The following is an 11,564-nucleotide window of genomic DNA, read 5'->3' as shown; positions in this document are numbered from 1 at the left end:
TGAGGGATGGAGTTCAAGGGGAAGGGGCTGCGTGAGGGCAGGGGAAACGATGGGCATGGGGGGTGGGGCCACTGTTCAGTCGCCGGTGGCCCTCCCACTCTTAGGAAGCATTGTGGTGACCCCCACCCACATAGTCTTGGGGAAGGGGAGAGGCCTGCAGGGAGGCGCTAACAGTTGGTGCTGTGTCCTGGGTCTGCACCAGCCACCCTGCCACCATGACAGAGCGTTTCACTGCCCCCAACTCGAGAGTGAGGCTGCAGTACCCCCCTCCAACATTCCCCCAGGTACCCTCCCAGTACACACGCACCCCTCCAGTACCCCCCAAACATCCCCCCAGCACCTCCCAGCACCTCCTCTTCCCCCCAGATCCCCCCTTTCCCCCACAATAGTGTCCTCCTTGGGGGAACCTGAACTATGGTCACCCTACCTAGGCAGAGGCCAATAGACTTTTGACGCATCTGCTAAGAAAGTGTCTCACAAGTGTTGGCCCCTTGTGGAAAGATGGACGTACCTAATGCTCGCTCGCGTATATCTGCTTTATAGCCACCGAGAGCCCTGGATCATTTTTGCGGGTTGCGGCTTGGATGCAGATACAAATTTTGTATCCATGCAGGGCTCTGCTAATTTCACCCCCAGTGAAGGAAGAGGATGACTTGCTGATAGTGCTACATTATCATTATACACACAATTCCATCGAGCTATAGACGTTAAGGCCAGAAGGGACCATCATGATGATTCAGGCTGACCTGCACATTGCAGTGAAATGCACAACAGGGCTGGTGCCTGGATGCAGCTGCTGTCTCCGAGTCTAGCTGTGTAATATCACTGCCGGGTGTTTATGCAGCACAAGGACAGGGTGGCGGTGGGAAGGTTAGAGGGGAGCTCTCTGGATCTGTAACCTGGCCCATTCCTTTCCAATAAACAAGGCACCATCATGCAGCTGCATTTAGTTCTGCACCTTATCTACATACTAGAAACAGTAACGATCATTTACTGGGGGCCTGGGCTGGCTGCTGCACTGAGAGATGGGCCTGGTGCCCCAAGCTCAGAGTGCATTGGGCACAGACAAACTGGGCCTAGCACCCTGAGCTCAGGGGGCATCGGGCACAGACAGACAGGGCCTGGAGCAGCAGGCACAGACAGACGGACAGGGCCTGGCACATCAGGCACAGACAGACAGACAGGGCCTGGCACATTGGGCACAGACAGACACCCATAGTCAGTCTCTCCCCATAGCTCGTCTGCATGTGGGGGTGGATGCTTTGTGGGGAAGGAGCCGGCTGTCTCTGTGCACCTGACAATGGTTCTGCAGGGTGCACCACATCCTGTCTGCATGGCTGGGCACAGGCTGCTCAGGGATGGGCGTGGGCCCTGCACCAGGGAAAGCTTTGGGGCGGGGTGGGGGCAGGGGGGATGGAGCAGAGGAGGCTTCCAAGGCAGTTGGGGATGGTAATGGGGGAGCTCTGTGCAGGATCCCATTGGCCCGTCTCACTGCAGGCTGAGCCCAGCCCAGCCCGGTGGCACGCGGCTCTCACAGCACCACGTCTTCCCTCACTAGCCAGGTCATCTCGCTGTCGGGCTCCTCGGAGGGCTTTGGATTTGCCGCTCCCTGGGACCAGGGTGGGGTCCCTGGAGCCCTCACCTCCTCCAGTTGCACATGGCCTGCAAGCAAGAGGACAGGGTGAAGTGCTCAGTCTAGGGTTGCCAACTTTCTAATTGCACAAAACCTGAACACTCTTTCCCCATCCCCTGCCCTGAGGTCCCACCCCTGCCCCTCCTCTGAGGCTCCACCCCACCTCCCTCCATCGCTTGCGCTCCCCCACCCTCACTCACTTTCACGGGGGTCGGGCAGGGGGCTGGGCTGCGGGTGGCGGTGCAGGCTCTGGGGTGGGGCCAGAAATGAGGGGTTCAGGGTGCCAGAGGGGGCTCCAGGCTGCGGCAGGGTGTGGGAGTGGGTGAGGGCTCTGGCTGGGGGTGTGGGCTCTGGGGTTTGAAGTTCAAGAGGGGGCTCCAGACTGGGGCGAAGGGATTTGGAGTGCAGGAGGGGGCTCAGGGCTGGGGCAGGGGGTTGAGGTGGTGGTTGCGGGGTCTGGGAGGGAGGGTACAGGAGAGGGTTCCGGTTGGGGTGAGGGTGCAGTGTCTGGGAGGGAGGGTACAGGAGGGGTTTTTTACTTGGGATAAGGGGTTGAGGTGCAGGGTCTGGGAGTGAGTTAAGGTGCAGGAGGGGTTGCGTCTGGGACAAGGAGTTGGGGTGTGGGTGCAGGCTCTGGGAGGCAGGGTGCAGGAGGGGTTTTTGACCTGGGGCAGGGGGTTCGGGGTGTGGGCTCCAGAAAGGCAGTTCCCAGTTGGCAGCGCTGTGGGCTTAAGGCAGGCTCCCTGCCTGTCCTGGCTCCACGCCGATCCTGGAAGCAGCCGGCATGTCCAGCCCTGAGGCAGAGGCGCAGCCACCAGGGGGCTCTGCACAGTGTGTGTTGCCTGCGCCAGCAGGCACTGCCCCCACATCTCCCAGAGACCTTGGTTCCCGGCCAATGAGAGCTGCGGAGCCGGTGCTGGGGGCAGGGACAGCATGAAGAGCTTCCCTGATCACCCCTGCACCTAGAGGTCGTAGGGACATGGCGGCCACTTCCGGGGAGCTGCACAGATCCAGGGCAGGGAAGGAGCCTGCCTTAGCCCTGCTGCGTCACCAATCGGACTTTTAATGGCCCAGTCAGCAGTGCTGACTGGAGCCAACAGGGTCCTTTTTCGACCAGGCGTTCCAGTCAAAAAACGTATGCCTGGCAACCCTAGCCCCCCCCCCAGCCCCCACCCACCCAGCATTCCAGGGTTCCTTGTGAATGGGACCCCAATGCCAGGGCAGGGCTGTAGGGACAGGGCACCCGCAGGCCGGGACAGTGGGCCTGTGCATGGCAGTTAGACCAGAGACCCCAGTAGCTGTGAGAGCAGCAGGTTCCCATGCAGGGAGGCAGCCCAGGACATGGACAGGGCACTGGGCTGCAGCTGGGGCTGGATTCTTGGGTCAGGACGGCAGGGCAGCCCTTGTTCCAGCCCCCCACTTCCCCTCCCCTGCGGGGGTCCAGGGCTCTTACCCAGAGGGTTCCCAGCAGCTCTGTTCCGACGCATCCTCCAGCAGAGCAGGGCCCCGCAGATCAGCACCACGAGGGCACCCAGGCCGAGGAGCACATAGTAGAGTATCCCAAGGCCTGGGGAGAGAGCCCATGAGACAATGAGCTGTGCCCTGTCTCTGCCCCACAGCCCCTGAGACCGACTCCATCTCCACCCACAGCCCCCTGCCAAGGCTGACTCCCTCCCCTGCCCCATAGCCCCCCTGGGTGACCAGACATCCCGTTTTGGCCAGGACAGTCCCTTTCTTAAGCCCTGTCCCAGCCGTCCCGATTTTTTTGGCAAACATGGGCATTTGTCACAAATTGGGGTGCAGAGGAACAATGGGGGGCAGGTGGCGATGCCAGCGCCGAGACAGGAGTCGGGTGGGGGGCAGGCAGGGGTTGGGTGAGGAGCGACACCAGCCCCAGCCTGGCATGAGGGGGCTGGCAGGACTCGGGTGAGTGGCTGGGACCTGCCCCGCAGGGTGGGGGAGGAGGGCTTGGGCTAGCCCCATGTGATGTTCTGTTTTCCCTTTGGGAAATACGGTCACCCTACCCCACAGGTCCCCCCACAGCCAGAGGCAGGTTAATGTTTCCTGGCACCCTGGGCCAGAGCAAGTGGGCGTCCCTCCCTACCTCTTCAGCCTGCAACCCCGCCCAGGGCCCCATCCTGCTCTGCCCCTTCCCCCACAGCCCTGCCCCTGTTCCACCCACAGTCCTGACCCAGTCCACCCCCACTGCGGCCCCACAATCCATTTCACCATCCATTTGCTCCTCTCTGACCCCCCGCCTCACTGCAGCCCCAAGGCCGGAAAAGCTCTGTCCGCCCTGCCACAGTCCCGGGGCTGCAGTGGGGAACGAGCATCCTCCAGTCCCGGGGCCGCAGCGGTTGCCAACTTCCTACTCCCACAAAACTGAACATCCCTGCCCCGCCCCCTGCCCCGCCCGTCCTCTGGGGCCCTGCCCATGCCCCGCCCCTCCTCTGGGGCCCCGCCCCTGCTCACTCCATCCTCCCCACCTCCATCGCTCGCTCTTCCCTCCCTCCCTCTCTCCCTCATTTTCACCGGGCTTGCTCAGGGGGCTGGGAGGTTGGGGGTGGGGGTACGGGCTCTTGCTGGGGGTGCAGACTCTGATGTGGCCGGGGATGAGGGATTTAGGGTGCAGGTAGGGGCTCTGGGCTGAGGCAAGGGGTTGGGGTGTGGGAAGGGGTGCAGGCTCCAGCTGGGGGTGCGGGCTCTGGGGGGGTGCTACGGATGAGGGGTTTCGGGTGCAGGAGGGGGCTCTGTGCTTGTGCTCAGGGGTTCAGAGGGTAGGAGAGGGCTCTGGGCAGGGACAGGGGGTTGGAGTACGGGGGATGTGAAGGCTCTGGCTGGGGTTGCAGGTTCTGGGGTGAGGCTGGGGATGAGGGGTTTGGGGTGTAGGAGGGTTCTACAGGCTGGGACCAAGAGGTTTGGACGGTGGGAGGGAGATCAGGGCTGGGGCAGGGAGTTGGGACATGGTGAGGGAGATGAGGGCTCCGACTAGGGGTGTGGGCTCTGGGGTGGAGCTGGGGATGAGCGGTTTGGGGTGTAGAAGGGTGCTCTAGGCTGGGATTGAGCAGTTCGGAGGCCAGGAAGGGGACCAGTGCTGGGGCTGGGGCAGGGGGTTGGGGCCTGGGAGGGGGTCAGGGAGCAGGCTCCAGGTGGCACTTTCCTCAAGCTGCTCTCAGAAGCAGCGGCATGTCCCCCATTCAGCTCCTACGCGGAGGTGTGGCCAGGAGGATCTGCATGCTGCCCGGTCCACAGGCACCAGCCCTGCAGCTCCCATCGCCCTTGGTTCCTGGACAATGGGGGCTGCAGAGGCAGTGCTTGGGGCAGGGGTAGCGTGTGGAGACCCCCGGCTGCCCCACGTGCAGGAGCTGGAGAGGGGACATGTCAGCTGCTTCCTGGGAGCTGCACGAGCCTGCCAGCCCTGCTGCACAGTGACGCCAACTGGACAGTCAATGGCCCGGTTAGCAGTGCTGACTGTAGCCACCAGGATCCCTTTTCGACCAGATGTTCTGGTCAAAAACTGAACACCTGGTCACCCAAGCTGGGGCTTCCCCCGTCCCACCCACCTGCCATGGTGGATTCTGCCGGGGATTGAACTCAGGGCACGGGGGCTTCCCCCGCCCCTCTCACCTGGTGCTTCTGCCAGGGCTCTGGGCTTCTGTTGCCCCGCGGCGGATTTCTGCTGGGGGTGGGGCACCCATTTTTCTGGGGCCCCCAATTGGCTGGGGCCCCTGGGCACGGGCCCCAGAAGGTCCATTGGATTATCCACCACTGCCCATGGCTGACTCTCTCCCCTGACCCACAGCCCCTATGGGGCCTACTCTGACCCCCACTCCACAGCCCCACCCTGAGGCCACCTCCCTGCCCCATCCCTCAGTCCCACGCAGAGCTGACTCCAGACCCCACAGGCTCTCTGCCCCCTAGATCTGTGCTCTGGCTTTGCCTGCAGGGGTAACAGCCTCCAGCATCAGAGCCATGGCTGGCAGGAGAGGGAGCCCCGTGGTGGAGGAGGCTGCTCAGAGATCCAGGAGTGGTGCTCCAGGCTGAGCAAGGCTGTGGGAACTGCTGGGACAACCAGGATGTCACTCCCACCCATCCTGAATGCAGGAACATGGGCATGGCTACGGCGCTGGTCACTCACCGGCCTGCCCGGCACACACCACGCTGGCCTCGGAGCCACGGCCACACAACCCGGGACCCAGCCGGCTCAGCTGGCACTCGCTGATGAGAGACTCCTGGCCCGAGCAGCTCACACCCTCCAGCCAGATGTCGCCGGCCACGTGGCCAAACTGAGCAACCCCCGGGGCTGACAGCGCCGGGCCGCAGCCCAGCTGCTTGCACACCACCCCCGCCTCCGGCAGGCCCCAGCCAGCGTCACACACGGCACCCCAGGTGTTGTTAATCAGCACCTCCACTCGCCCGGAGCAGGGGCTTGGGCCATTCGTCAGCTGAAGCCTCAGCTGGCCCTGATCTGAAACACAAAGCACAGGGCATGAGAGGCTGTTCTCAGCCACCAGGCGCCCGGATACCCAGCACGGCTCAGGGATGGGGTGTGAGTGTCTGCACAGATCAGAGAGGAGCCATTTCTCTATCACCCCACCCCTGTGTGTGCACACTCACTCACAAACACACACACACACACTGCACCCCCCTACACGCAATGCCACACAAGCAGACACACATACACACACAATCCCATGCACAACCCCCATACGTCCCTGTGCACACCCACACATTGCCTCAAACACACACACTGCCGCATGCACACGCACTGCCGCACATGTATGCAAATATTCATAGACTGTCCCATGCGCACCCCTTCACACATACACCTGCACAAACACTGCCTGTCATAAATATAAAGGAAAGAGTAGCATAAAATTCCTCCTGGGCAGCTATACTGAATCACATCACCTGTAAGGGGTTAAGAAGCTCAAATAACCTTGTTGGCACCTGATCAGAAGGACCAATAAGTAAAGAAGATACTTTCAAATGGGGTGGGGAGTTGTTTGTGCTCTCTTTGTTTGTTCTCTCTCCAGATGGAGAGAGAGACCAGGCAGGTACAACATCTCCTGAAAACCTTCCAGAAACAAACAATCTAAGATTACAAAAATTGTAAGTAAGGCAAGGAAGTGCGTTAGGTTATCTTTTGTTTTAGCTTGTGAATATTTCCTATGCTAAGAGGTAGTTTTATTTCTGTTTTTGTAACTGTAAAGCTGAGTCCAGTGAGGAGTCCTCTGTGTTTTAAATCCTTTTATTACTCTGTAAAGTAACCTTCCATTTTGATTTTGTAGGTGTGATTCTTTTACTTTCTTTATAATAAAGTTCTTCTTTTAAGAACCTGATTGATTTTAGTGTTCTAAAGATAAAGGGCCTGGTCTGTACTTACATGATATATTATTCTCAAGCCTCCCCAGGAAAGGGAGTGAAGGGGCTTGGGGGGATATTTCCAGGTGACCCGTCCCTGAATTTTTGGTTAAATCACTTGGTGGTGGCAGCAATACTGTCCAAGGACAAGGAAAGGAATTTGTGCCTTGGGGAAGTTTTTAACCTAAGATACTAGAATATAATCTTACGGGGTCTTTCACATGGGTCCCCAGAGTTCAGAGTGGGTAGGGAATCCTGACACTGCCAGAAACAGGTACAGAGACAATCACACACAAACCCCGAAATACACACACACACCAACACACCTACGCTGACTCCCAGGGGTTAGCACCCTCTGCAGAGCCCCCACCCCAATTCCAGCAGCACAGGCTCCTGCCACCCTGTTTGTTACCTGAGCACACAACACTGGCATCTTCTCCGGGGTTACAGCCATGCTCTCCCCAAGGCTTAGCCTTGCATTCGGTGAGGGTAGCTTCTGTCCCTGTGCACTGAACCTCATCCAGCCACACACGGTCAGATCCTTGTCCAAACCGAGCCCCACGTGGTGCTGATAGCGCCGTCCCACAACCCAGCTGCCTGCACACTACTTCAGCCTCAGACAAGTCCCAGCTGCCATCACACACGGTTCCCCACTGCTGGTTGTGAAGCACCTCGACTCTCCCAGCGCAGCGACTAGGGCCATTCACCACTCGGAGCGGAGCCACTTCTGAGATGCTTGAGCCTGCAAACACCCAAGGGAATAAACACTCAGGCAGGTTCCTGTACATCTGATCTCTAGTGACACAGGAAACGTAACACCTTGAGACACAGGACTGGCTGGAGGGGCAGACTCTGGAAACTGAAAGCAAGGAAACTGCCGGCTGTTGCTTGTTTCTACTGTGTTCAGGGAAACAGGACTTTGTAAATAAACCAGATCGCACCAAAGAAATGCTTGACTTGTGTAATCAATTCCTCCTCTTCTCAGAAACACTCCTCTAGGCCCCACTATGGCTAATGCAACAATCAGGCAACACTCCTCATTTAGGAAGAGCAGAGTGGGCACACGGGTGGGGGGGGAGCCTGACTTGCTTTACAGTTAGTGAGCACTCAGCAGTGTCGGACACAGAAATCGTAGGGAACATTGTTCCCATTGAGCCATGGCAAGAGGGCAGGGTTGCCAACTTTCTAATCTCACAAGACTGAACTGCCCTGAAACAATTCCTAGAGCAGATGGTTTAGAAAAACGTCCAATCTTGATTCAAAAATTGCCAGCGATGGAGAATCCATCACGATGCTTGGAAAATTGTTCCAATGCTTAATTACTCTCACCGTTACAAAGGTACACCTTATTTCCAGTCTGAATTTGTACAGCTGAAAGTTCCAGCCAGTGGATCGTACTATACTCGTCTCAGCTAGACAGTTTGTTCCCTATGTAGTTACTTATAGCCTGTGATCAAGTCACCTGTGATGGGGTGAGGGAACCCCATCCAGTGTGGGGTGAGTGCACCTCATACTCTGAGCCACCCTCTGCCTCAGGGCAGTGAGGCCAAATGGCTAGAGTCAATATAATTGCCTTTGCCTCCAGGACTGTACAGCCTAGTGGTCAGAGTCAATTCGGCTGCCCTCATTCTCAGGAGTAGAAAACCTAATGGTAAGGGTTGATACGGATGCCCTCTCCCTCAGGGCTGTGTGGCCCAATGGCCAGAGTCAGCAGAGTTGCTCTTATCCGGGAGTGGGGGGGGGGTGTTAGGATTTGCAGCCAGAGCCAATGGGCTGCTACCTGAGGGGAAGGGGTGGCTGGAGTAGGGAGACCTGTGCCCACCATGCTCCACTGGGTCCCAGCCCAGGGCCCTAACAGTGGTGGAACACTCCACCCCTGAGTCAGCAGGGCTCCAAACAAAACACACCAACTTCCCACAGGAATATAGCTAGTCCACCCCAGGCCACTTCCCACCAGGCTTCCCAGTGACTTGATGTTCAGCAGCAAGACCTGGCCAGGTCCCCTGCACAGGTAGAGGTCAGAGATACACTGCAGTCTTAGGGCAGGTGACACTATCAACTTGCTGCCGTAATGCTTCTGATGAAGATGCTCTAAGCCAGGGGGTTTCAAACTTTTTTTCATTTGTGGACCTTGAGATATTTCGAATGGAGGTGGGGAGCCATGTCCACGGGAGACGCTTTCCTGCCAGCATAGGTCTTTCTACATACGGAGTTGAGGTCGGTATAACTACGTCACTCAGGGGTGCGGATTTTTCACAGCCCTGAGCAACGTGGTTATACCGAAGTAATTGTGTAGCGTAACCCTGGCTGTATCTCAGTGCCTGAGGACAGCATTCCAGCAGGTGGAGGAAAAGATGAGCCGGAATGGAGCGTGCCAGACACGAGACGCCAGGAGAGAGGAGAATGCAATGCCCGCGCAGGAAGGACAGAAGCTGCAGCAGCGGCTACACAACTGGAAAAAGCATCCTGGAAAAGAATCCCAAACTTACTCCTTTTTGGAGGGGACTTTATATGGTTATTAAAAGCTGAACAACTTATCCTTGCTGATACCAAAAGCAAGTGCATGCAGCTTACCTCAGCACATTGCCATCTTCTACAGACAGCCTGTCCACAACAGAGAGGCCTCACCAACAGGGCATGAACCCTGAACTCACTGATAATCTAGATCCAACTACGACTGATGTCTCCATGAGTGAATATAGGACTCGAGCATGCAGAGTGACAAGGAAACCTATGTGGATGGCAGAGTACCTGGGTTCCTAGGAAGTTATTGTTTTAAATTCTCATTTAATTGGCATGGGGGAGGGGAAAGCTCTAGTGATCAGTGCAGACAGCACCACTACCAACAGATGCAGCTGATGCTGAATCTTTATCTTAGTCTTAAGCTACAGAGAATGATTCAGAGAAGGAGCAAAGAAGCCCAGACACAGCCAGAGAATCGCTGATCATGTGAGCTTCGGAAAAATGCTAAGCGCTTTGGGGTCAGGATGGGCTGAAAGAGACTTTGAACTGTGAGCAATGAAACACTCTCCTTTTGTTTGATTTCTGCTGTGTTCAGCCAGACGGGACTTTGTACATGCTTTGTAAATAACCAGGACTGCGTTGCAGAAATCCAGCAATGTCCATAACTGTCTCCCTCCTCTTATTTGATATTCCCCCATATATACATCGCAGGATCACGTTTGTCCGCTTAGCTACAGAATCTTCAATCTCTCCGTTGAACAGAAGCAATCCACTTGACCCTGAAAATTAGCTAACGGCTCAGATCAAAAAGGAGTGACTACGGTAAAAAGTAGTATTTGTAATGTATCGGGAACAAACAGAAATCCTAGGAATGGCCTAAAATTGTCAGTAAGGATGCAGAAAAGGCAGAAAAATGGAGATGAATATTTCTGTTTTGCCTTTGGGAAGAAGCAGGATTACAGATTAGGTGGATAAATATAACAGTATTTATGTACTATACGTAAGCACAATCTGAATGAGGCAAAGGACACTTGCCCAACATACTCTGGGGTGGGTATTTGCTCGTGGACATATGCTTGCGAATGGTGGTTGTGGTGTTTTCCCAAATTAACGCAGGTTCCTTTTGCCTTTTTATTAGATAGTTCCTTTGCTATAGGCAAAGTCAATGTTTGCAAGTTGGCAAATATTGCCTTTGCGAGGTGCCCGGGGTGGTGGTTAATTTTCCCCAATCTGTGGGGGCTCCAGCCAGTTCTGTTTTGTATTGTGTTTCTTCTGTTTTGTATGGACCCTGATCCTTGCTGCTGGCTCCACCTGCCAGAAGATTGCACATACTTAGACTCTGTAAGGAGATTGAAATTCTGATAAGAAACATTAACACTGCATAGAACCAACATAGCCCAGATCCAATGGATTAAAAAGTGCCCAACAGACAGCAAAAATAATTGTAAATAATTTCTATAAACCCATGTTCAATTACATTATCCGCCTTTAATTCTTTATTGATCGACTCCCATATCAGTCGCTCCATTGTCTTGCCTGGGATTAATGTCAGGCCAGGGGCAGCTCTAGGAATTTTGCCACCCCAAGCACGACAGGCAGGCTCCTTTGGCGGCTTGCCTGCGGAGGGTCCGCTGGTCCCGCGGCTTCAGAGGACCTCCCGCAGGCGTGCCTGTAGGAGGTCCCCCGAAGCCGCGGGACCAGCGGACCCTCCGCAGGCAAACCGCCGAAGGCAGCCTGCCTGCCGCCCTTGCGGCGCCGTCAGAGCGCCCCCCCGCGGCTTGCCGCCCCAAGCACGCGCTTGGCGTGCTGGGGCCTGGAGCTGCCCCTGTGTCATGCTGACAGGCCTGTAATTAGCTGTAATTACCCAAGTTATCCCTTTTACCCTTTTTAAAAATTGGCACAACATGAGCTTTCTTCCAGGCTGCTAGGACTTTCCTAGCGCTCCAAGAGTTACTGAAAATCAACATTAACGGTCCAGCATGCTCCTTACATGGCTGCTTTAAAATCCTTGGATACAAGTTATCTGGACCTGCTGATTTTAAAGGATCTAACTTCCGTAGCTTTTGTTTAACATCCTCCTGATACACTAGAGGAATGAACAGAG

General features: G+C 56.3%; 1 protein-coding gene across 1 annotated transcript in view; it reads right to left on the bottom strand.

Moving 5' to 3' along the window:
- Window positions 1-390: 390 nt before the first annotated feature.
- Window positions 391-11,564, bottom strand: part of LOC123350247 (deleted in malignant brain tumors 1 protein-like) — a 271,642-nt gene continuing 260,468 nt past the window's right edge. The window contains exons 23-26 of the mRNA XM_044988732.1: window positions 7,410-7,739; window positions 5,772-6,101; window positions 3,087-3,200; window positions 391-1,662 (exon numbers count right to left, since the gene is read on the bottom strand). Of these exons, the coding sequence (XP_044844667.1) occupies window positions 1,532-1,662; window positions 3,087-3,200; window positions 5,772-6,101; window positions 7,410-7,739 (905 nt within the window). The 3' untranslated portion in view covers window positions 391-1,531. The remainder of the gene's footprint in view (window positions 1,663-3,086; window positions 3,201-5,771; window positions 6,102-7,409; window positions 7,740-11,564) is intronic.

Source organism: Mauremys mutica, chromosome 15 (genome assembly GCF_020497125.1).
Source record: "Mauremys mutica isolate MM-2020 ecotype Southern chromosome 15, ASM2049712v1, whole genome shotgun sequence".
NCBI lineage: Eukaryota > Metazoa > Chordata > Testudines > Geoemydidae > Mauremys > Mauremys mutica.
The sequence above is the reverse complement of the archived record's forward strand: the minus strand, read 5'-3'. Positions and strand labels throughout refer to the sequence as shown.